Raw genomic sequence first — 26984 nt, forward strand, 5'->3', positions numbered from 1 at the left:
CATCACGTGACTTGCCTGGCCTTCCCCCCACCCCTCCCAGGCCCTGCCTCCCTGGAGGAGAACATCTTGTGGTTCGCCTGGCTCCACCCCCAGGCCCCGCCTCCCTTGTGAACTGCAAGTGGCTCACCAGGCCCCCACAGGCCCCACCTCCCGGGCCAGGAACTGCATGGGGCTCGTGGCCTGTATCAGATGCTACATGGACAGGCGGTTGTCAGCATTAGCGGTCCTCCCTGTGACCGCTCTCCTGGGCACACTCTTCATGCCTTCATTACCATTTATGCGTAGATGAGCTGTGTGCGGTGTTCTTCCCAACACCCTCCTGGACCTTCCTAAAGCATGCGCACTTTAGGTCTCCTCTTAGCTACTTGCATGATCTCAATTCAGCTGGCTTAAGGTGGTCCAAAACCACTGCAGATGGTGACTGCAGCCATGAAATTAAAAGACGCTTACTCCTTGGAAGGAAAGTTATGACCAACCTAGATAGCATATTAAAAAGCAGAGACATTCCTTTGCCGACAAAGGTCTGTCTACTCAAGGCTATGGTTTTTCCAGTGGTCATGTATGGATGTGCGAGTTGGACTGTGAAGAAAGTTGAGTGCCGAAAAATTGATGAACTGTGGTGTTGGAGAAGACTCTTGAGAGTCCCTTGGACTGCAAGATCAACCAGTCCATCCTAAAGGAGATCAGTCCTGGGTGTTCATTGGAAGGACTGATGCTGAAGCTGAAACTCCAGTACTTTGGCCATCTCATGCAAAGAGTTGACTCATTGGAAAAGACCCTGATGCTGGGAGGGATTGGGGGCAGGAGGAGAAGGGGACGACAGAGGATGAGATGGCTGGATGGCATCACCGACTCGATGGACATGAGTTTGAGTGAACTCCAGGAGTTGATGATGGACAGGGAGGCCTGGTGTGCTGCGATTCATGGGTCGCAAAGAGTTGGACACGACTGAGCAACTGAACTGAAGTGAAGTGAAGGTGGTCTCTGGAGAAGGGCATGGCAACCCAGTCCGGTAGTCTTGCCTAAAGAATCCCATGGACAGAGCCTGGCAGGCTACAGTCAATGGGGTCGCAAGAGTCGGACACAACTGAGCAGCTAAACCACCGCTACTGAGGTGGTCTCAGCAGCTTCCCTCTCCTCCGAGCTGACTACATGCTGCTCCCTCTGAACAAGGCTTCCCTTTCAGTTCAGCCGTCCTGCCGGAGGAGCCGCTCTTGACCTGCCAGAACAGGACAAGTCCCCAGCAGGAGTGGCGGTGAACAGGAGCTTCTTGCCCCGCCCGTGCTCACCTCAGCTGTGCTTTGCCGTCTGATACTGGCTTAAGGTCTGCTTGCCCCCGACCGAACCCCATCAGTCTGTGGGCTCCAGGGAACCCGGGTTTGTTTTTGTTTTTCCCACCACTGTACTTCCCACGACTACAGTGTCGCGTATACAGTCGGAACTTACCGAAGTAATGAACACTTGAATGAATCACTGGAAACATTTCCTAGAAACATCTCCACATTTTCCTCACCCCGCCCTAAAGAAAGAAAGTGAAAGTGAAGTCGCTCAGTCGTGTCAGACTCTTTGCGAACCCATGGCTTCTCTGTCCATGGGATTTTCCAGGCAAGAATACTGGAGTGGGTTGCCATTTCCACCCCACCCTATCACAGCAAAATTCACGTGGACCGGGCTGCTGACACGTGTTTAAAATTTGGGGGGAAAAATTTTTCCAGCTGATACCAATACCATTCCCCTTTGGATTATCAGCCCAAGGATTCCAAATTAAATTGGTGGGAATTACTCTGGGTTATTTCTGTTGCCTAAGAGATAACAGTTGATGAGCTTAGCATTTGAATTGTTAGGAATGGAAAGTAAGCATCAGAGATACATACAGAAGGGAAGTGGAGTGACAGACTATTCCAGGATGTGTACTGAGAGAACAAGATGCATTCCAGTGACCCACCTCACTGCACCGCCATAGCATAGTGTAATGACCGATGAAGTGACGTGAAAGTCGCTAAGTCAAGTTCGACTCTTTGCAACCCCATGGACTATACAGTCCATGGAATTCTCCAGGTTAGAATACTGGAGTGAGTAGCCTTTCTGTTCTCCAGGGGATCTTCCCAACCCAGGGACAGAACCCAGTTATCCCGCATTGCAGGCGGATTCTTTACCAGCTGAGCCACCAGGGAAGCCCGATGACCCTGAATCAAACATGTAAGGACTTATCAGTGCACTTCTGAAACGTACCCCATGTTCTCAGGGCTGAGCGGGAAAGGTGGAGGAATCAGAGGAAGTACAAGACAGTTGATAGGTATTCAACCAATATTTACTGAGTTATTTAACCAAAGGAATGGAAACACAATATGGTTTCTGCCCTCTGGTGCTTACAGTGTAACTGAAAGATGATAATTATATAAAAGGAATTTAAAAATTATTAAGTATCATACGTTTTTCAAGTTAGGGCTGTGGTATGACTTTTCAACTTACACATATTTCTGTCTTAAAAACTTGAGAAAATGTTCCAGCAATGTTAAGGCATAACACAAATTCTAGAATAATCTTCTCGCTTCATTCTAGATAACACAAGCATACGCATTAAATCATCTTCATGTAAATCATCACCCCCAAGTTTATAACATACAATTTTCTCCTAGAAAGCAGTTTAAAACCCTCTTATAAACTGATTACGGGAAAAAAAGAAAATAGAAGCACAAAACCTTCTAAAAACCTTCCATGCAAAAATGTTAACCCTAGCTTTAACCATAAACCAGTTTCTAAAGAGCCCTCAATCCAGGCTGGACTGTTGGCACACAAGTGCCAGATTACAGCTGCAGGTGAGTTTTCTTGTTAAGAAGTCACTGAAGCTCTGGCACCTCTGCACGTGACTGACAGCCGACACCCGGCTGCAGCATCTGGCCGGGAGCACCCGGGGCCGAGGCTCACCGTGCCTGTTCACGGCCTCACTCCACCCTCCACCAGTCATGTTGGCAGGAGCGGTGGACAGTGTAAAAGGGCTCATTTCTCAACGTGTGAATACACACAACTGAACGTTAAATCCACCTGTAACTCACACCTCAGTGTCGTTATTTCAAGTGGTACCTGCTTCCTTCCTGACCGCCAGCCAAGGCGGCCTCGTGAGGAGCCAGAGGGGAGCCGGCCCGGGCAAGGCGCTGGCAAGGCGTGTCCTGTCTGCGGAGCCTGAAACCACCGCCTGCTGCTTTCCCACCCGGTGTTCGGCAGGCGACTGCCATGTCTACACTGAGCAGGCAGCCTGGCTGATGACAGAAACTTCTGACCTGTTTACCTCCTGAATAGACTTCGCCAAGTAAAGACTATTTTGAAGATCAGTTTAAAAGAATTTTAAAGGAATCATGAATTTTGATTTAGAACACAGATTTGACTTTATTATTTTTATCAGTCTGCATTTATGTCATATATCCTATTCGTACTTTTGTACCAACTTTCAATGTAAAATTAATCTGTTTACATAAAATCATGTTCATCTCCAAAAAAACTGTAAAAAGATTATTTTAAAATGCAATAATATTTAAAACATTTGAAATGATGATAAAAAACCAACATGAACCAAGTGATATTTAAAATTATCATGCTATTCTCACAAAAGAGATCAATGCAAAATAGGTATCATCTGATGTTTTCACACAATTTGCGTCATTTCTAATCTCAGACAAGTATTTCCATTCAAGACTAACGCTTTCCCTGCTCCTCGTAAAGACACTGCGCTCACTGTTATTACTGCATATTTACTAATGATTGTTCACAATTATTATCTTCTAAAATTTCACATAAGAATCATTATATTCATTAATGCAAAAATTCTTAATTTTTAAAATGTCATTATTTCTTATGCTGTTTTCAAGAAACCAGCTAAATTGAGAGTTTTGAGGAATTAAAAGAAAAAAAACTACAACCCAAGAAACACCAGTTCCACATCCTAAGCTGATGAGGTCTATGCAACTTACAGCTGGACCAGGTACTAAAACCAAGGGTTAACCACAGCGCCCCTGAGATTTCCACAGGACACATCAGCCACCCACACTTGGTGTTCAGTCGCTCAGCTGCGTCCAGTTCCAGCCCCATGGACTGTACCCACCAGACTCCTCTGTCCAGTGTGGTCTGTTGTACCCAGCGGCTCACAGAGGCGCAATGCCACTCAAAAAACCCAGACTCCACAGTCAGGTCTGTGTCTGACTGTCCTTCTCAGCCTGCGTGACAGCTGACTATTCAGGGGACGGGCAGAGGGCTACACTGGTCAGCCCCAGCAGGCCTGCTAAGGCACCTGCCTGACGCCCTTCGAGTCCTCCTGCTTTGGTGCACTTAACTTGCACTTGGCCTGCCACGCTAACTTCTAGAGTATTTGGCCCAATGCAGCTGAGAGCGCCAATGCCTAGGCAGGCTGATAACAAGTCCAGGGGTCCCCGAGGAGAGAGAGGTCTGGGGTTCTCAAGGAGGAAGAAAGGACAAAAATTTTCCCTCTACATTCCTCAGTCTTAGTCACACGAAACATTTTTTCCTTAAGCCCAGAATTGATGATTACACAACAAACAACTCAGTTTAAACTCTGTTCTAAGGATTATATAACAACAATGTATCCTGCTTGAGGACAGTTTCTCCTTCCTGAAAACTTTCTGACTAATCCTGATATCTTAAAATGTACATTATGGGAGTGGAACTGGTAGGATCTTTCTATTGTTAAATTCTAATCCCATTATCCTAAAATGTAAATTGTGGGAGTGGGTCTGGTAAAATTTTCACAAACTTGAGACATTCTTTTGATGTATTGTAATAATCAATTACAAAGTACATAACTCCCTTGCTAACATTAGTGAGGGGGCACTCTCCGCCCCCTTCTGATGTCTGTGTCAGAAGCTTTCTCAGTCCCTTTCCACTTTAATAAAACTCTGCTACACAAAAGCTCTTGAGGGATCAACCCAGGTCCCTGGTCCCAAAGTTAAATCTTCTTCTTTGGAGATCACGAATCCAACACCATTCACCGTAAGCTATCACAACGAAGTATCTAATGACAATCAGATCATGTAATTTTTTCTACTTTTGTAACAAAATGCATAAATTAAGATAACATCTGTTTTCATTACTTGCAAAATGTCTAGACACTTGGCCCTCTGCATCCCGCTTCTACATCCATGGGTTCAGCCAACTATGGATAGAAAATATATTTTTTAAAGTTTTTAAATTTCTAAGTATGTTTTTGAGAATTCCAAAAATCAACTATTTACATAGCACTTACACTGTATTTCAATTATTTACACAGCATTTACACTGTGCTAGGCATGATATGTAATCTAAGAATGATTTAGATTTGGGCTTCCCTGGTGCACAGTGGTAAGGAATCCACCTCCCAGTGCAGGAGACTGAGGAAACAGGGTTCGATCCCTGGGTCAGGAAGATCCCCTGGAAAAGGAAATGGCAACCCACTCCAGTATTCTTGCCGGGAAAATTCCACGGACAGAGGAGCCTGGCCAGCTACAGTGTGAGGGGTTGCAAAGAGTCGGACACAACTTAGTGACGGAACAACAACAGAGATGATGTGCAGTGTACAGAGGTTACACACAGACACATGGACGCTCTTCTGTAAGGGGCGGGAACATCTGGAGCCCCCAGGGCTGGAGGTAACCCTGTAAGGAGGGACTGCACACCAACGCTGCCCAGAAGACACGTGTCATTTGGAAAACGCAGCTGCTCTCACTGTCTTCACAGACATACTTGTATGAAGACAGAAGCCAATTCCGGTAGCATCAGCAGGTTTGATCAGCAAACACAGGTGTAACGCAGACTGGCCGTGACTCCAGCAACAGTGACAGGAGCCGGCTACATGGTGAGCTGCAGGCCGCCGTCCACCACCAGGACGTGCCCTGTCACATACGGAGACTCCAAAAGAAACACGACCGCCTGGGCCACATCAAGCGCGTCTCCAAACCTTCCCAGAGGGATATTCTTCTTTAAATGTTCTTCGTTCAAGTCTTTCGTCATATCTGTGTGAATGAATCCTGAAAGAGAAACGTGTGCCTGTTTAGTCGAAAAGGGTAGACACTAAGAAACACTTGCTCAATTAAAAAAATTCACTGCTGGAAATTTAATTTGAGATCATTAATAAACCTTGTTTTAGGCAACAGAATTTTGCTAATAATCAAACATTCAAGTCCTTATTTTTTATTCAGTTTAATTCAATGAAGAGTTACTCAACACTAAAATATTTGACCACCAAATATTTGGTCCAACTCAGCACAATGTAAGTGGATGGATACAAACGTGAATAAGAATTCAATTCCTCACTTCCATTCGTTGAATACTTTGGCTGCCTGATGCGAAGGGCTGACTCATTAGAAAAGACCCTGATGCTGGGAAAGATTGAGGGCGGGAGGAGAAGGGGACGACAGAGGATGAGGTGGCTGGATGGCACGGGTACTGTCAGTGTTAGCAGCTGAACCAGAGAAGATCAGAAACAACAGCGGAAGCGCCCACTGAGGGGCACAGGTTACATGGCTGCCCGCGCCCCCATGAAACACATCGCCAGCTTCTACTTCAGGCAGTAAAGTGGCGTGGTGGTCACAGCAGCGCACACTTCTGTGGACAGCCGGTAGGCAGGTGAGAGGCTGTGAAAGGCTGCGGCGACTGAGGGAAATGGGGACTCCTGGATGCTCACGGCTCCAGGGTTTCTTCTGGGACGATGAAAATACATGTTCTCAAGTGGGTCACAGTGATGATGGAACAAGTGTGTGAAGGTGACCAGGAAAACTAACATTAAAAATAAACATATTAAACAACCCGATCAAAAAGTGGAAAAAAGACCTCAACAGACATTTCTCCAAAGAAGAAATACAGATGGCTATTAAACACATGAAAAGATGCTCAACATCACTCATTATCAGAGAAATGAAAACCAAAAACACAATGAGATACCATCTCACACCAGTTAGAATGATCATCATCAAAAAGTCTACAAACAATAAATGCTAGAGAACGTGTGGACAAAAGGGAACCCTCTTGCACTGCTGGTGGGAATATAAACTGATACAACCACTATGGAAGACAGTACGGAGATTCCTTAAAAAAACTAGGAATAAAACCACCATATGACCCAGCAATCCCACTCCTATGCATATACCCTGAGGAAACCAAAACTGAAAAAGACACATGTAACTCAATATTCACTGCAGCACTGTTTACAATAGCTAGAACATGGAAGCAACCTAGATGTCTATCGACAGATGAATGGATAAAGAAGCTGTGGTTCATACACACAATGGAATATTACTCAGCCATAAAAACGAACACATGAGTCAGTTCTGATGACTTAATGGATGAACCTAGAGCCTATTATTCAGAGTGAAGTAAGTCAGAAAGAGAAAGATAAATATCTTTTACTAACGCACATATACGGAATCTAGAAAGATGGTACTGAGGAATTTATTTTCAGGGCAGCAGTGGAGAAACAGACATAGAGAACAGACCTATGGGCAGGGGGGTAGGGGAGGAGAGGGTGAGATGTATGGAGGGAGTGAAGTGGAAACTTACATTACCACATGTGAAAGAGACAGCCAATGGGACTTTGATGTATGATTCAGGGAACTCAAACGGAGGCTGTGTATCAACCTACAGGGGTGGGATGGGAGGGAGGTGGGAGGGAGGTCCAGGAGGGAGGGGACACATGTATACCTATGGGTGATCCATGTTGTTTGACAGAAAACAACAGAAGTCTAAAACCAATTATCCTTCAATTAAAAAATGTAAAAATATTAATTCTGATGTTTCTCAGCTCTGTTCAAAGATCTCAAGAATCTGGTTGAAATCACTATCTAAAGTTGCGTTAATAAACAGTCCACAGACTCAGTCAGACGCGGCCATTCCAGCGTGAACCTCACTGCTGGTGAGTGAAGCAGCCCATGCTGGGCTTACAGCATGGTCAGTACCACATATTACACTATAGCCCATATAATACAATAAAGGTCACTCCACTCAACGTCCACATTTCTGGCAGCAGGTTTTTGCTTTCCTGCAGTGTAAACTGCACTGGAAAATAATATCTCTAGAAAGGCTATACAAGCACACTTCCCTGACACTCATAAAATTTCCCTTTGGACACAAACTGGATTCACACTGTTTAGTCTGTTTCCTTGACAACTAATTGACTGACAAAATTAAGCATTCCTTCTCCAGCGTTTCCATAGCATCATGCGGGTACCTACTTTGCATTCATCACGTGGCAGTGTAATTATCTGTCTACACGCCTGTCTTTCCCACTGCACCTCATTCCCTGTGACACAAACACCTTATTCGTGTTTGTAATCTGGAGCGCTGCCAGCCCTGGCACACGGGACACACTCGGGGAGTCTGCTGAATGAATTACTAGCAGTGAGGCTCACTTGCATCACGCTCAAACCATGCAGCTTGTAGCTCACTGTGACCGAGAGCTGACTCTTCATCACCCACAGTCCTGCAATCCGAGAAGTGGGAAGCACGTAACAGATGCCCCAAACCACACATCATCTACTTTACACACTGAAGTCGGCTAACACCAACACCCAACCGGGTGCACGAAGCACAGACACCTCACAGCGCTGTGAAGACCACAGGGCCGCTCGGGATTACCTTTTAAACAAAGATGCACCTACATCGCGTCACTTCTCAAACGTTTATGGATTTGGAGCTAGTGTCTGACTAACACTCAACGGGGACGCAGGACACTCCTGACGGTGCCCTGGTCCCTGCCGGTCGGCAGCTCTGGGCCACACTGGGCAGAGCGGCCCAGGTCGCCCTCAGCCTCCTCGCGAACCCCCAGCGCACCGGCCGCAGGGCCCTTGGCAAGTGGGACAGAGGTCCCGTGCAGCCAGCAAGAGTAAGAAGGGCATTCATTGTCTTCGAAAGCGCAATAACCAAGCCTACCGTCACGCCAGCTCACAAGTCATAACCAGATTTGAGTTTTAGCACCTTTTTATCAGTCTCAACTAATCCAGGCAATATTTATAAACTAGTAATTTGTCAAAAGGCAAATAACATAAAGGTAAAAGTTATAAAATTGGAAGATCCAGACAGTTTAGAAAGACCATATTATGAAAAACACAAAGATACCTAAAGTTTGTATCACACAGAGGCCCCTTCACTCACTAAAGCAGCAGCTACAGCTACAATCCCTGTTAAAATCGACTACTTCAGAGTCACTTTTCAGAAGAATTTCTCCTGCCTGAGTCTGTGTAAAGCATCTTTTTTCCTTCAAATTTTTCAGAGATTTTCTAGAATTTCACACAGAGAAATTCTAATGTGAACACAGGGTACCTCTCTGAGGCACGATGACACCCAGGGAAAGGCATCTTCTCCATTTTGAAAACAAACGTATGTGACCTGTGATATTAACACCTTCTTCTCTGCACAAACACTGGCTTTCTGGAGTACAGGCCGACCTCGTTTTAAGGGGCCTTGCAGATACTGCATTTTTGGTTTTTTTTTACAAGTTGCAGGTTTGTGGTAACTCTGGATCAAGCAAGTCTACCTGCCATTTTCCCAACAGCCTTTGCTCAGTTCATGAGTCTGACTGTTCATTATACTGAACGTTGTATTTCTGACTGTTCATTATACTGTTATTTGTTGTGGTGTCTGTAATCAGTGACCTCTGATGTCAGCACTACAGCCTGACTCGCTGAGGGCTCAGATGATGGTTAGCATGTTTTAGCAGTAAAGTATTTTCTAGTTTCTTTTTAACTGGAGGATAACTGCTTTACAATGCTGTGTTGGTTTCTGCCGCTCAACAGTGTGACTCAGCCACAGGTACAGACAGAAGCCCTGCCTCGTGATCCTGCCTCCCACCCACCCCCATCTCAACTCTCCCGGCTGTCAGAGCAGTGGGCTGAGCGCTGCGTTATACGGAAACTCCCCGCTGGCCATCTATTTTACGTACAGTAACACGTCTCACGGCTCCTCTCCCCGTTCGTGCCCTGCTCCCCTCACATGCTCTGTGTCCACACGTCTATTCTCTGTGTGTATGTCTCTACTGCTGCCCTGCAAACAGGTTCATCAATATCTTTCTTCTAGATTCCATATATATGTACTAATACACAATATTTGTTCTTCTCTTTCTGACTTACTTCACAGACTCTAGGTTCCTCCACCCCAGTTCAACTGAATCAAATTCATTCCTTTTTATGGCTAAGTAATATTCCATGTGTAATAGGATGGGGAGACCACTTTCCCCCCACAAATTCATCAAAAGATCATTTGAATGCTGAGCAACTTCCACAAAACAACTTCTGAACACTGGCAGAGGACACCAGGCACCCAGAAAGGCGGCCCATTCTCTTCGAAAGGAGGAAGGAGAAAATATAAAAGACAAAAAGAGAGACAAAAGGGTTAGGGACGGAGACCTGTCCTGGGGAGGCAGTCGTGAAGGAGGAGAAGTTTCCACACAGTAGGAAACCCTCTCACAGACGGGTCTGTCAGGAGACCTGGAATCTCAGAGGCAACATAACTGGAAGAAAAAAAAAAACACCCACAGAATGCACACCTAACCGCAACTGCGGAAAAGAGAACTGCCCAGGAAAGGCTCTAACCTAACAACCTATCATGCAGCCTGGCCCTCACACAGAACAAAGGACTGAGCAATACCAAAGATTACCAAACAGAGCCAGCAGCCCCTCCCCGCCCGGAGGCAGAGAGGCAGGCTTGACAGCTGGAAGGCAAGGGGCTGCTACAGTCTCAGCCCCAGAGCATCTTCCACCAAACTGTGAGCAGGCTCCTAGCTGCTAACCACGTCCTCCTGAGATCCTGGATGGCTGACATCTGCCAGGGGGGTCACAGCCTGCCATCAGCTCTCCAGAGGAGACACACGGCACATCTGAGACGGTGCTCTTGTGGCGTACCCGGAAAGCTGAGCGGCCGGGACTGGGGAGGTGATTGAGACACACGGCCCACCTGGGATGGCGCACTTGCCAAGCACCTGCTCGCCCGAGCTGCCCAGACCTGGGAAGGGCACAAAACGCAGGCCCGACCCATAGAGGCCGAGCCAGAACTGTGTCTGAGTGTCTCCTGTGGAGGTCCGGGTCAGCAGTGGCCTGCCCCAGGGGCTCTGGGTGCAGCAGACCTGGGTATGGCTTAAGCCCTGTTGGAGGACGTCGCCATTAACCCCACCATAGAACCACCAGAACTTACACAGGGCTGGAAACAGACCTTTGGAGGGCACAAACAAAACCTTGTGCACCAAGACCAGGAGAAAGGAGCAGTGACCCAGACAGGCCTGTGAGTGTCCAGGAGTCTCCAGTGGAGGCGTGGGTCATAGCAAACACCCTTTTCCAACAACACAAGAGAAGACTGTACATATGGACATCAACACTAAAATCAGATTGATTATATTCTTTGCAGCCAAAGATGGAGAAGCTCTATACAGTCAGCAAAACAAGACTGGGAGCTGACTGTGGCTCAGACCAGGAACTCCTTATTGCCAAATTCACACTGAAACTGAGGAAAGCAGGGAAAACCACTAGGCCATTCAGCAATGACCTACATCAAATCCCTTACGATTATACAGTGGAAGTGAGAAATAGATTCAAGGGATTAGATCTGATAGACAGAGGGCCTGAAGAACTATGGATGGAGGTTCGATACATTGTACAGGAGGCAGGGACCAAGACCCTCCCCCAAAAAAAGAAGTGGAAAAAGACAAAATGGTTGTCTAAGGCAGCCTTACAAATAGCTGAGAAAAGAAGAGAAGCTAAAGGCAAAAGAGAAGAGGAAAGATATACCCATCTGAATGCACAGTCCCAAAGAATAGCAAGGAAAGATAAGAAAGCCTTCCTCAGTGATCAATGCAAAGAAACAGGAAAACAATAGAATGGGAGACTACAGAGCTCTTCAAGAAAATCAGAGACACCAAGGGAACATTTCATGCAAAGATGGGCTCAATAAAGGACAGAAATGGTATGGACCTAACAGAAGCAGAAGATATTAAGAAGAGGTGGCAAAAATACACAGAAAGTGAAAGTGAAGTCTCTCAGTCATGTCCGACTCTTTGCAACCCCATGGACTGTAGCCTACCAGGCTCTTCAGACTATGGGATTTTCCAGCAAGAGTACTGGAGTGGGTTGCCATTTCTTTCTCCAGGGGATCTTCCCAAACCAGGGATTGAATCCAGGTCTAGATGCTTTAGTGTCTGAGCTACCAGGGAAGCCCTAAAGAATACTGGAGTGGGCTACCATGCCCTCCGCCAGGGGATCTTCCCAACCCAGAGACTGAACCTAGGTCCCTGCATTATAGGCAGATGCTTTACTATCTGAGCCACCAGGGAAGTCAGAATACACAGAAGAACTATACAAAAAAGATCTTCACGACCCAGATAACCAGGATGGTGTGATCACTCACCTAGAGCCAGACATCCTGGAATGTGAAGTCAAGTGGGCCTTAGGAAGCATTGCTATGAACAAAGCTAGCGGAAGTAATGGAATTCCAGTTGAGCTATTTCAAATCCTAAAAGATGATGCTGTGAAAATGCTGCACTCATTATGGCAGCATATCTAGAAAACTCAACAATGGCCACAGGATTGGAAAAGGTCAGTCTTCATTCCAATACCAAAGAAAGGCAATGCCAAAGAATGTTCAAACTACCACACAATTGAATTCATCTCACATGCTAGCAATGTAATGCTCAAAATTCTCCAAGCTAGGCTTCAACAGTACGTGAACTGAGAACTTCCAGATGTTCAAGCTGGATTTAGAAAAGGCAGAGGAACCAGAGATCAAACTGCCAACATCCACTGGATCATCGAAAAAGCAAGAGAGTTCCAGAAAAAACATCTACTTCTGCTTTATTGACTATGCCAAAGCCTTTGACTGTGTGGATCACAACAAAGTGTGGAAAATTCTTAAAGAGATGGGAATACCAGACCACCTGACCTGCCTCCTGAGAAGTCTGTATGCAGGTCAGGAAGCAACAGTGAGAACTGGACATGGACCAACAGACTGGTTCCAAATCGGGAAAGGAGTACGTCGAGGCTGTATACTGTCACCCTGCTTATTTAACTATATGCAGAATACATCATACAAAACGCTGGGCTGGATGAAGCATAAGCTGGAATCAAGACTGCCAGGAGAAATATCAGTAACCTCAGATAAGCCGATGACACCACCCTTATGGCAGAAAGCAAAGAAATAAAGAGCCTCTTGATGAAAATGAAAGAGGAGAGTGAAAAATCTGCCTTAAAACTCAACATGCAGAAAACTAAGAACATGGCATCCTGCCCCATCACGTCATGGCAAATAGATGGGGAAACAATGGAAACAGTGACAGACTTTATTTTCTTGGGCTCCAAAATCACTGCAGATGGTGATTGTAGCCATGAAATTAAGAACACTTACTCCTTGGAAGGAAAGTTACGACCAACCTAGACAACATATTAAAAAACAGAGACATTACTTTACCAACAAAGGTCCGTCTAGTCAAAGCTATAGTTTTTCCAGTAGTCATGTACGTATGTGAGAGCTGGACTATAAAGAAAGCTGAGTGCCAAAGAATTGATGCTTCTGAACTGTGGTGCTGGAGAAGACTCAAGAGTCCCTTAGACAGTAAGGAGATACAACCAGTCCCATCCTAAAGGAAATCAGTCCTGAATATTCACTGGAAGGACTGATGCTGAAGCTGAAACTCCAATACTTTGGCCACCTGATGTGAAGAACTGACTCACTGGAAAAGACCCTGATGCTGGAAAAGACTGAAGGTGGGAGGAGGAAATGGTTGGATGGCATCACCGATGTGATGGACATGAGTTTAAGTAGGCTCCGGGAGTTGGTGATGGACAGGGAAGCCCAGCGTGCTGCAGTCCACGGGGTCACAAAGAGTCGGACACGACTGAACTGATATGTACCTCAGCTTCTTTATCCATTCAGCTGTTGATTGACATCTAGGGTGCTTCCATGTCCTAGCTACTGTAAATAGTGCTACAGGTAATGCTGGGGTACATGTGTCTTATTGAGCAATGTGGTGCATATTTTCACGTATCTCTTGTTCATCTGGATGTCTTCTTTGCAGAAATGTCTGTTAAGGTCTTCTACCCATTTTCTGATGGGGTTGTCTGTTTTTCCCATATTGAGCTGCATGAGCTGCTTATATATTTTAGAGATTATTTCTTTGTCAGTTGTTTGTTTGCAATTATTTTCTCCCATTCTGAGGGCTGCCTTTCCATCTTATTTGTATTGTCTTTTTTGTGCAAAAGCTTTTAAGCTTAATTAGGTCCCATCTGCTTTTTTTTTAAATTGCCATTACTTTAGGAGATGGGTCAAAGAGGATCTTATGGTATTTTTAAATTAAGGTATGAACATTGGTTTTCTAGATACAGTGTTACTGCACATTTAATAGACTACAGGATAGTATAAACTTAATTCCTATATGCACTGGGAAACAAGGTTTGCTGATTGCTTTACTGTGATACGTGCTCTCCTGCAGTATCTGGAACCAAACCCACAGTTTCTGTTATCAGTAGGTCAGTTACTGCAGGCAATGATGTCACGGAATGTACAGAGGACATCACCAAAGCAGCCTTGTTGGATTGCCTCCTCTGATTTGTGCTGTTATGAAAAAAGTACATCATACGACAGTGCTCTTCAGATATTTTAAGTATAAAGATGTGTTACTTCTTTAATCTAGATGCAGGGACTATATTAGGTAATGGATGCATTGTTTGAAAAGTTCTGCTTTGACAAACTGACAACGTCTAAATTAGCAAACACTGTATCCCAGTGAGCAGCAAATTGATAACACATCCCCAAAGAGGACAAAGACAATTAAAATGCAAACAGATCTGCAAAGGGACACAACTTCGGCCCACTCAACTGCAGTATATATGTCACCAACACACCTCACCCCACTTACTTGACATTCATACATTCAGTTCTTGAGAGTTCCAAGTTATACCTGACTTTTAAATGGGGAGCTTCTCTTGTGCCCAGCAGGGATGTAGCGTGCCTGGCATGAGTCTCAGCCCCCAGCCCCAGCAGACAGAGTTCAAACCCCACCACCACCCTGCTCCATGTCCCCTGTGGGTTCCCTGCTCCTGTCCCCAGACCTCTGAGAGTGCTTGGTGACGATGGCGTACTTACCGACACAAGACCAGCCTTTGCTATTATTTTATAAAACCGCAGATTCACATAAATTAAAAGAAAAAAGAAGTTCCCACTGACCTGGTGCAACCACATTCACTCTAATTTTCTTTTTTGCTACTTCTTTGGCAAGAGCACGTGAAAATCCGACTAATCCTCCTTTACTGGCACTGTATACAGACTGGCCAGAATTGCCTTTTAGACCAACAACACTTCCTAGAAAAAGAAATGAGAGCAAATTCAAACCACATTCGTAGGGTTATTATTCTGCACATTCAGATAGTCTACAGTAAACAAACAAGGTACAAACCCTTACCTTGTTCTTTGCTAAAATGAGGAATTCTAACCATTGTCATTTGAGTAGCAAGACTTAGAGTCTGAGTCTGCTCAGAAACAGGAGCCGAAGGAAGCTCCTGTAGAACCCGGAGGACTAGGCGGTGGCTGAGAACTGATCCACTAAGTCACAGGAACCCACGCTCATCTCTGAGGAGGAGGAGCATGATAAAAAGTCTACAGAGTTTATAGAGGCTTCCAGGAGGAGGAGGTTAAAACCAGAACCGACAAGCCAGGTAAGACTGATTTTATGACCTATGACACAGGCATAAAGTTTTTATTTCCAGCTAAAAAACAGTTCATTCGAAGAAAAATTTTACTAAATTTCAACTACTGCTGATTAAATTAGCAAAGCTTCTATTGTAAACTTCTTGTAAAATTGCAATTTAGTTACCTTCAGATATGTATCAACTTGTACTGCCTAATACAAAGATTCTTGGGTGGCTCAATTATATGAATATGAAAGAATAATTTATAACCCAAGTTATCAACTGTATGCAAATAAATTCTTGCAGAACAGAAATTGGGGAAGTCATTTTCTGCATCAATGACCTGTATAATGTAATGTAGGGTAAAGAGTTAGAGAAGGCGAGGTTTGGAAAAAGAATGAGACCAGCACTGTACAGGAACACATCACCTTTAATGAGGCAGAAGGGGCAGCAGTGAGATTAGCGAGCGGCTGCACTAACCCAAGAAAACAGTAAGCATACAGAGGCATGTATGTGGAAAGCTACTGTCTTAAGGGGGCCTGTTCTTCTCCAGGGTTGTTCGGAGGAGTTATCTCTTAAACGGCAGGGGCAAGGAATTCTGGAGATCAGCCAGAGGCTGGACTGGGTGGGAGCTGGGCATAATCAGCCTTAAAGTCCATTTTTCACTTTGGGTGAGAGAGTTGTTTTTGCATAGAATAGTGGGGAGGACCTGGAGGGGAGTTTTAACTCCAGGCTATTTTGAGCTGTGTAACTTTCCTTCATGTAATATAAAAAGTAATCAAGAACTTCATAAAATTTTTGAGAAAGTAATTTAATTTTAGAAAATAAAAACACTCCACATACTTCTTATGATCAGCAAGTCCAAGAATAAAATATTTATTCACATTAGGTATTACATGTCAGTTAATGACAAGGAAGAGAAAGGAGGAGTACAGAGAGAGTGAGAAAAGACACTGATCAGACAGAGGAAATGCAGATAGAGAAAGGGGTTTGGGGGAGGAAGAGCAACAAGGAGAAACACAAAAGGAAAAATACAGACTTGGAGGCAAGGCTGAGCAGGAGGCTTGAGCAGCCGAGGTTTCACCACACAGCTGTTCCTCTGCAAAGCGGTAACTTCTGAAATACCAATGTCCTTGCCAGAAATTTACAGTAACCTCTATGGTCATAAAAGTCTCCTAACTTATTTTCAACAAAACCCACTGAAATGTTGTGAGGCAATTAGCCTCCAACTAATAAAAAAATTAAAAAAATAAATAAATAAATAAATAAATTTAAAAAAAAAAAAAAAAGTCTCCTAACTTATTTTCAATAGTCTATTTTATTGACTTTCAGCACAAGTCTATAAGTCTGCATGTAAGCAAAAGACTGATATGGGATTTTGTTTTATGTAAGTCTAAAAAGGGCATGTTTTAGACTTGAACAAATACACCCTCCTTTACCAGGATGTGGTAGTATATCAGCTTACAAGAAGCCAAGTCATTATCTGGCTATGTCAGAAGGCAAAAGTCAACTTAATTATGAATCTTTTAGAAGAAAATCGACCTCTCACATTTTTAAGGGTACATGTCCAAAATGTTCTAATTGTTACTAGCACAATATTCTTTCCTTTGGTCAATATCAAAAAGGAAGCACTCTGTATTCTGGCTTGGAAAGACAGTTCCTGTATTAGAGTAGGGTCACCTACTCTAAGAGCAGCATCCCTTTTTTGTGGCCTCTAAGGTATCACGGCTTCAATGGGAGATGGCAGGCATGCTGCTAGTCTCAAACCACCACACTGAAACGAAATTTCAAGTCACTCTGCATTTTAAAGTCTACAGGCACATACTCTACTCTGCCCTGTAGGGCAGGTGACCTGAAGCCCAGGAATTACTTAACATCCATTCTAAACACTGAAAAGGTTATTCTCTTATAAGAATAAAGGTTATTCTCTTAAAGGTTATTCTCTTAAGAAAACCTCCCAGACCTCTGTGCTGGATTTACTAGTGACACACGCAGTCACTGCAGAAGTCATTTTTTAGCCCTCACCAACTACAAGTTTTTCATTCCTTGATCACATTTTGAAAATTTGGTTTCATGTAAGAATCAGGATGTCCAATTTCTCTTAAATATGCAAAATAGCGGGTCACACTGAAGCACGTTTGTGCACAGCCACAACCCGCTAGGTCAGGGCCATTCCACACAGCCTCTGGACACCAGAGCTAGGTGCCTGAGGTCCTGCATCTCCCGACGTGAGCTGTCGCCGCCCCCGGACCCGGTGGTGTCACTCCATAACACCTGCTTGACCACTAGAAGGATGTGCATTGCTGATTCCTGTTTCACCTATTAATCAGTTAATAAAATCCTTTTTCCATGGATAACAAAGACACATTCTGTCCAAGTTTCACAGGTAAATAAGCTCCAAATCAGTTGACTAAATTTCTGTGGTGCCATAGATAATACCACACACGCAGAGGTGAAAACTCACCCACATTCACAATGGACCCGCTCTGCTGTTTAATCATCATCCTCACGGCAGCTCTACAGGTCAGCATGGAACCCAGGAGGTTAGTGTGCAGCTGAGACAGCATCTCTTCAGCATTTGTCCTTACTAACAGGTTATCCCTACCAAAAAGGCAGAATCAAACCAAAACAATCCCATGTGATTTAAAAATGGGGCAAGACAAATTAAAGTCAACAAACAGATAACATTATTTTTCCAGAAGTAGAATATAAGAAGAGCTTTGCCTCTGAGTTAGAACACCTGGACAGCCCATTTTAAACTTGATCTGTGAGGAAACATAAATAGTCACGACAGTGGTCACCTAAAAGGAAGTACCAACTGGGAAGAAAACAAGAGAGTCTTCTGGATTTCTGGTAAAGTTCTTCAGCTCAATATGAGTGTTGATTACAATGGTAAAACTAAACTGTACCCTTAATATGTACACTTCCCAGGCATCATATTATACCTGTACTACACACACATATAACTATTCCAATAGCACACATTTAGTTTAAAGGGGTTTTTTCCCTCTGTAATAGCACTTTGACACACAAAAAAACTAAATGAAACCCTTATTATAATCTCAATATAAAACAATGAAAAGAGTGTGCAGCTTGCAGACCAAATTTTAAAATACATACCTTTTCTTCCAATTAGATGTAAAACAATTTAATATACTAACTCATATTAATCAAAAGAAAATTAGGAGAAAAAAAATTAGAAATGTACTTAAATTTGTGACCAACCTGTTAATTCCAGCTGCATTTACCAAGAAATTAACATGACCTAAATTTTTCTCTATCTCTTCAAATGTATTTTGAACATCATGTTCTTTGGCAACATCACAGCTCAATGCCAAATGATCTCCTACACAACAAAATTAAATTAGAGTTACAAACAAAGTATACCTTGGTTGTAAACATGATTCAGTACACACTCATCAAACACCTACGATGAGCTAGTGTAGTAGTGTCAATCATTCAGTTGTGTCCCACTCAGTAGGGTCTGACTCTTTGCAACTTTTCAGGCTATAGCCCACCAGGTTCCTCTGTCCATAGAATTCTCCAGGCAAAAATATTGGTGTGGGTAGCCATTCCCTTCTCCAGGTGATCTTCCCAACCCAAGGATCCAACCCAGGTCTTCCTGCATTGCAGACGGATTCTTCACCATCTGAGCCACCACGGAAGCCTTACATCTGTTCTATCCAGAACTTGAGATAAAGGACGATTAAGTTCCAGATTCCTGATCTCATGGAGTTCAGTCTAAGAAACTGGATGGAGGAACAAGCAGGAGCAAAGTTATGCAACCTTAAAACACTTTTTTAATCAATAAAAGTGCGGGAGCACCTTTCTCATGTTCATAAACACTTTGTATGAGTCACCTACCAATATTTACAGTTTTGACACTGACCCTATGCCACTTAATTCAGCAGTTTTCTCAGTTTTATATTCCTTTTTTGGAAACTTGATGCATTCCCAGTGGCTCAGTGGTAAAGAATCTGCCTGCAATACAGGAGGCACAAGAGACAAAGAGTTCAATCCCAGGGCTGGGAAGACCCCCTGGAGAAGGAAATGGCATCCCACTCCAGCATTCTTGCCTGGAAAATTCCATGGACAGAGGAGCCTGGCGGGGCTACTGTCGGTGGGGTTGCAAAGAGTGGGACACGACTGAACACGCTTGCATATACAAGCTTAATGTTTAATTCAGTTACATTCTTGTCGAACTGGTTTCCTGGCTTTGAAATAAACACTACCGTTTTTCTGTTTAAACTATAGCACAATCTTATATGGCTAGTATTATAGCGTGACTATTAGAAGGGATGAAACAAAGCAAGAAGCCATTTTTTAAAATGTTGAAAGCACAAAATCATGAAAAAATCTTTACTAAAAACTGTTACCTGGTTTTTAAAGTCCACTTTCTGCGAATGTTTAAATAAAAAAAAAAAAAATTCAAATTCAAAGAAAGCAATCTTTATCAACATACCACTTAACACTGTCATTTAAAAAAAAAAAAAAGGTAAACAATTCTTTGTCTTCTGGCTAACCTTGCGTGGTACATTAACACTAAAATTACCTTCTTAAAGCTCTGGAGACCTATGTGAAGTCGGGGTGACGTTGCGTAAAGGTGCCCCGACAGTGATTGAGGTGCCTCTGAGCCCAGCCCTCCTAACTCTTAGCTTCGAGCTCAAACCTTCACAGCACCCCGTCTCACTACCAGCCAGAGACTGAAATTCGCAAACCAACTGCGAATCCATTTCTAATAGACAGGAGGAAATGGGATTTAAGCGGGACCTGGCGGAACAATCTCACTGTCCCTTGGTGAAGGTCATCAAGGCATAACACTACTTCAACGCTGCGGACGCCGGGAAAAGAGCCCACCCACAAACCGGCTGCCCAAGGCGGCACTGCCTGCGCATGCGCACACGCCCGAGGCGTAGGCAGGCACACGCGCGGGCCTCCTCGCGAGACCCAAGCACGCCTGCGCCGCCCCTTGCCCAGCACAGCGGGTCTGCCGCCCGCGGGAGGAGGGTGCACAAGACGGCTTCTCGGACCCACACCGACCGCGCGAAGAGGGGGTGCGACCCCGGTCGGTACCCACCGCCCAGGTCCCCGGCCGCGGCTCTGGCCCCCTCCAGATTCCGGGCGACGATGGCCAGTCGATAGCCTCTCTGGGCCATCAAGCGGGCCACCGCCCTGCCGATGCCCCGGGAACCTCCGAACACGGCGCACACCTTGTCCATCTGGGACGCGGAGCCGTAGGCCCAGGGGGAAGAGGCTACAAGAGACGGCCCTTCCCAACGGCCTCGCAAATTTACACAGCGCGGCACCCTCAAACTGAATCGCGGGCCCACAGCTCCCGCCGCCGGATTGGAAGCGGTGCGGGCCCAGAAACTCAGAGCGCCGCAACCGCCAGTCACGTTGGCACGTCGACGTCAGCGCGCGCGTGCTCCGGGCGGCGCGCCCCCGGCGGATGCCAACGTGGGCCGGCGGGACAGTACAAGGGCCGCGCTGCACGCTGGGACTTGTAGTCTTGGTGCAGGCGGAAGGGCGTGGGCCGGTGCTGGGAGAGAAGGGCTCCAGGCTCCGGGGGCTGCCCGGTAGGAAGTGGGTCTTGGGCATCAGGGTTGCTAACACACTGGATTCTGGATGTTGTTGGTTAAATCAAGGCCGTGACAGGCAGGGACTCGGGCATGAGGACCTCGGATATGTGCTCCAGGTTGTGTTTGGCTGAGACCCAAAGGAGTGGCACGTGGGTCAGACTCCCATGGGACTCCAGGCCTCCTGTTGTGGAATTTGATTCCTGTGCCTGCCTGCATACCCTGCATTGCATGCAGATTCTTTACCATCTGAGCCACCAGGGAAGCCCATCAAACCAAAATTTTGGAGTTTGGAGCAAAATACGTTCTATTGCAAGACTGTAACAGGGAAGAACAAATCTGTCCCCATATTGGGTCAGTTGTTTTACTATAACCTTTGTAGTCTATGGTTTTTGCTTTGGGTTAGGAATGTTATCTATAGCCTAAAATATACAGGCGAGCCCATAATCAAGTCTCTGACCTTTAAAAGTTAACACTTTTCCAACCAAATAGAGATTTAAAAAAAAAAAAAAAAAGTTGTAAAACAGAATAACATTTGTCTTGTAGGTTTATAGGATCTTTGTGACCTGACCTACTTGGACATCTGTGAGAACATGGAATTCTTGTGCCAGGTCTGCAAAACCATCCATACCTTTAAAAATGGCCTTTAAAAATGCTTTGCTGAAACCCTTCGGGGCGAGTTTGGGGTTTCCTTGGATACAAGGCACCAGTCTCCTTGCATAGCCCTTCAATAAAACTTTCTCTGCTCCATACTGTCTGCTGTTGGTATCATTGGCCCCACTGTGTATTTAGCACAGGAACATGCATTTGGTAACAGTTTTGGCGAAGGTGTTTTTATGGGCAAAATTTTCTAGGAGGTTTGCATAGTGTGTGGAGCTTCCAGGCAGCTCAGTAAAGAGTCCACCTGCCAGTGCAGGAGCCAAAGGATACACAGGTTCACCCTGGGTCGGGAAGATCCTCTGGAGAAGGAAATGGCTACCCATTCCAGGATCTGTGCCTGGAGAATCCCATGGACAGAGGACCCTGGCAGGCTACAGTCCATGAGGTCACAAAGAGTCAGACACAACTGAATGACGAATACCACAGGCTGCAGAGTGCCTAACCCTCCTCTGACTGGTTGGTGGTGAGGTGACAGAGCGGTGCTCTAGGTATCTCCAACATCAGCCTCTGGTTCCAAACACTCTGCAGTCCTCATGCTTGCACTCAGCTGGAAGTCACCACCTCTAACTGGGTGGGGCTTTAGTTCCTGCAGAACAACTCAGAGACATGTATCGTGTTGTTACGCATGTCCTCTGAGCAGGAACCAGGACCGGGCCCCATCTCATGCTATTGTTTCTTTCTGCTTCCCCATCCCATAATGAGTAACTGTTTGAATCTGCCCTTTGGAACTCAGGAAAGGTCTAGGATGCTGAAAGCCTCCTTCCTACCAGCAAGAAATCGATGACACAGAAGCTTTTATACCTGGAGGGCCCGCAGGGTCCTGCTCAGTCTCATCTCCCGCCTGTCCCTTAATTCTTCATCTTGAGGAGAACAGACGTTGGACAAGTAAAGGACTCACATTTTGGAGAGAGAGGTCCATCAAAAACTGGGCAGATGAACTCAGTTTTAGGTGGACTTGGTTTCACTCCCCAGAAGGAGTGACCACTGTGGGGGGCACACCCCAGACCCCAATGCCCTCCCTGCAGAAGGCGTGGGACACAAGGGTCAGAGCCCATCCTACCTGCCCCTCCCCAACCCAGGCCCCCATTCTCCTCAGAGGGAGTTGTTGCAGAGCCAAGTGTGTCCAGTCAGGAACACACAGGAGGAGCTTAAGAAGTTACCCAAGTGAATGGTCTCCCAGATCCAAAACATGAGCCTCAAGCATCCTCATAGTTTCCTGCAATTCTGAAGAGGATACGCTCAGTGTTCCCCAGGTTAATAAGGTGAAAGCTGAGTTTCATTACCATTCATTACCATTATGCTTGCTACAGTATCATATGAGATGTTTCAGAAAAGTAAGCCATGGTCCCCACTGGTAAAAAGTAGATCAGGTGGGGCAACAGGACAATTCCACATGAAACACTAGTAAGCAACCACAATCATGATCTGCAGAAGTATCTTAACAGGAGAACTCAGAGGAAAGGGAGGCCAATGAAGGAGGAAGATATGCATGGAGAAGCTAGGTTACAGGACTGGATGCAGATGGAAGAAGGAAGGGGAAGAGTCAAATAAAACAGCTAAGCAAACAGCATCATTTTTGTCCCACCTCGCCAACAAAGGTCCCTCTAGTCAAGGCTATGGTTTTTCCAGTGGTCATGTGTGGATGTGAGAGTTGGACTGTGAAGAAAGCTGAGCACCAAAGAATTGATGCTTTTGAACTGTGGTTTTGGAGAAGACTCTTGAGAGTCCCTTGAACTGCAAGGAGACCCATTCTAATGGAGATCAGTCCTGGGTGTTCATTGGAAGGACTGATGCTGAAGCTGAAACTCCAATACTTTGGCCATCTCATGCGAAGAGTTGACTCATTGGAAAAGACTCTGATGCTGGGAGGGGTTGGGGGCAGGAGGAGAAGGGGCCGACAGAGGATGAGATGGCTGAATGGCATCACTGACTCAATGGACATGAGTTTGGGTAAACTCCGGGAGTTGGGGATGGACAGGGAGGCCTGGTGTGCTCAGATTTATGGGGTCGCAAAGAGTCAGACACAACTGAACGACTGAACTGATCTGAACTGAGCCCCAAGAGGGATGTGAAGTGGTCTGCAAAAATACACAGTAAAACTTCACACCCTTTAGGATGGCTACTATAAAAACAACAAGCATTGGAGAGGATGTAGGGAAACTGAAATGCTTGTGCTCTGCTGATGGGAAGGTAAACTGGTACAGTTGCTCTGGAAAATGGAACGGTAATTCCTGAAAAAAAAAAAAAAAAGATAGTCTTTCCACATAATTCAGCAACTCTGAGTAGATGCTGAAAAGAATTGAAAGCAAGGTCTCGAAGCAACATTTGTAACCCCATGTTCATAACAGCATTGCTAAAATGTAAACGCAACCCAAGTGACCAATGATAGATGATGGATAAGCATATGTAGCGCACACGTGCACACACACACACACACACACACACACACACACTCTGTAGTATATTACTCAGTCTGAAAAAGGAATTCGGCAATATGCTACAACTTGGTTAAACCTTAAGGGCTTCCCTGATAGCTCAGTTGGTAAAGAATCTGCCCACAATGCAGGAAACTCCAGTTTGATTCCTGGGTCAGTAAGATCCACTGGAGAAAGGATAGGCTACCCACTCTAGTATTCTGGCCTGGAGAATTCCATGGATTAGTCTGTGGGGTCTCAAAGAGTCAGACACCACTGAGTGACTTTCACTTTCACTTTTGGTTGAACCTTAAGGACATTACGCTAAACGACATAAGCCAGTCACAAAACAATAAATACTGTATGATTCTACCTATATAGGAGGTACTGAGAGAAGTCAGTATGGTATAGACAGGAAGTAGGATGGCAATTGCCAGAGAATGGGGAGGAGGACGAAAGAAGAGTTGTTTAGTGGGTATGATGTTTCAGTTCTGCAATAGGAAAAGAGTTCAGGAGAGGCGTAATGGTAATGTCTGTGATCATAATACCACTAATCTGTACACTTACAAATGGTTAAGAAAGTAAATTAAATTCTATGTGTATTTTACCACAATTTTTAAAATTGGGGAAGAAAACAACTCCAGTAATACCAATATTAACATTGACAAGAACACTGGATGCAGGTTAAAGTTTCTTAATAGGGTTATCTTTTGTCCCTAAAGTATAGAGTGGTAGTGTCAAAATACTGTGATTTAAAAGCACTTTGAATATTTCTCCTCTGAAGAGTTACAACACAAACTTGATACTGGGTTGTTTGCAGTTTTTAGAAATTGCTTTATGATTTTGTACTTAATTTTGTCTGAAGTGTAAACAACAAAGCAGGCACATTCAGAGAACACACTTTCATCCTTGCCTCTGTCTCCTGTTCTCTTCCTACCCATATAAAACATTGTTTTCATTGATTTTTATTTATCCTTCCATTCTTTCTTTTTGAAAATATTAGAAAATGCTGGGCTCTTTCCTGTTTTACTCTTTTTCTTACACAAAGGTGGGACACTGCAACTATTGCTCTTTTCAAAATAAAAATATATTCTGGAAATCATGGCATGTTTTTGTTCACACTTGAATAGTCCTCCATATCGGGATTGTGATCGGCAGAATCCTAAAGATGACCCTCCCTCTCCTACCCCATTCAACCCAATACTCACCTAGGAACCACGGGGAAGGGGATTTGAAGATGTAATTAAATCACAATTCAATTAACCTTAAAATATGTGGATGATCTGGGTGAGCCTAGTCTAATCAGGTGATGCTCTTAAAATAGAGCATTTTCTCTGGCTGGTTGCTGAGGATGAAGTCAAAGACACTAAAAGCCTTCTCAACAGCTAAATAACCAAACAACTGGAAAATGGGCAGAAGACCTTAATAGACATTTTTTCAAAGAAGACATACAGACTTCCAGTAGGCACATAAAACGATGCTCAGCATCACTAATTCCTAGAGAAATGCAAATCAAAACTACAATGAGGTATCACCTCACACCTATCAGATTTATGGCCATCATTTTAAAAATCTACAAATAACAAATGCTGGAGCGGGAGTGGAGAAGAGGGAGCCCTCACGCAGTGTGGGGATGCAAGTTGGCGCAGCCACTATGGGGAAGAATATGGAGGTTCCTCAGAAAACTGAAAATAGAGCTCCCATATGATCCTGAAATCCCACTCCTGGGTGTACACCCCCAGAAAATAATAATTTAAAAAGACCCATGCACCCCTGTGTTCACAGCAGCACTATTTGCAATAGCCAAAACACAGAAACAAACTGTCTGCTGACAGATGAATAAATAAAGAAGATGTGGTACATATCTATACAATGGACTATTACTCAGCCATAAAAAGAATGAAATAATGCCATTTGCAGCAACATGGATGCAACTAGAGATTATCGTACTAAGTGAGTTAAATCAGAAAGAGACAAATACCATATGATATACCTTATATGTGGAACCTAAAATGTGGCACAAATGAACCTATGTGTGAAACAGAAAAAGACTCATAGCCATAGGAAGCAGGGTCTGGGTTGCCAAAGGTGTTGGGGGAAGGAGGGGATGGATTAGGAAATTGGGATTAGCAGATGCAAACTAGTATACACAGGACGGATAAACAACCAGGTCCTACTGTAGCACGGGGAACTGCATTCAGTATCCTGTGATAGACCATCATGGAAAAGAATATAAAAAGAATGTATATGTGTGTATAAGTGAGTCACTTACTATACAGCAGAGATTGGCACAACACTGTAAATCAACCATACTTCAATTTTATAAAATGGGGGAAAAAAAACACAAAAAACAAAGAAGACAAAGACTGAAGCCCGTGGGGGATTCAGGGTCCGAGAGGCATTCCTGCTCGCTCTAGGAGGGAAGCAAACAGCTGTGCTGTAAATGCTCCCTGGAGGCTGAGAGTAAGCCCCAGCTAAAGCCGTCGCCTAAGTAAGGACTCCAGCTCCGGGGACAGGAGGTAGGTTCTGTGAACAGTCCATGATATGGGATGGGGATCCACGCCGCAGGGGAGAAGTCGGTCCCAGGCATGCCTGGACTCCAGATCTGTGAGGCGTGGTGCCGGGACCCGTGAGCGTGGGAAACGTCAGATGAGCAAACATCAGTCCCCTTTAAAAATACAGACACGCAT

The 26984-nt window shown here is 44.8% G+C and overlaps 1 protein-coding gene across 1 annotated transcript; it reads right to left on the reverse strand.

The window, feature by feature from the left end:
* Nucleotides 1–3361: 3361 nt before the first annotated feature.
* Nucleotides 3362–21030, reverse strand: CBR4 (carbonyl reductase 4). The gene is made up of 5 exons (XM_043891119.1): nucleotides 20722–21030; nucleotides 18870–18990; nucleotides 18109–18245; nucleotides 15184–15318; nucleotides 3362–6014 (listed from the first exon to the last, which is right to left on the reverse strand). The coding sequence occupies exons 1-5, from the start codon at nucleotides 20861–20863 to the stop codon at nucleotides 5836–5838; spliced, it is 714 nt and encodes a 237-aa protein (XP_043747054.1). The 5' UTR covers nucleotides 20864–21030; the 3' UTR covers nucleotides 3362–5835.
* Nucleotides 21031–26984: the final 5954 nt, after the last annotated feature.

This window comes from Cervus elaphus, chromosome 29 (assembly GCF_910594005.1).
Source record: "Cervus elaphus chromosome 29, mCerEla1.1, whole genome shotgun sequence".
Classification (NCBI taxonomy): domain Eukaryota; kingdom Metazoa; phylum Chordata; class Mammalia; order Artiodactyla; family Cervidae; genus Cervus; species Cervus elaphus.

Coding starts and splice junctions, on each gene's coding strand:
- CBR4 (XM_043891119.1), bottom strand. CDS start 20,863: ATGGACAAGGTGTGCGCCGTGTTCGGAGGTTCCCGGGGCATCGGCAGG. Junction 15,319..18,108: donor CGGGTCCATTGTGAATGTGG/GTGAGTTTTCAC, acceptor TTCTTTTTCTAG/GAAGTGTTGTTGGTCTAAAA. Junction 6,015..15,183: donor AGTGAATGTGGTTGCACCAG/GTCAGTGGGAAC, acceptor TTTCTCTTTCAG/GATTCATTCACACAGATATG.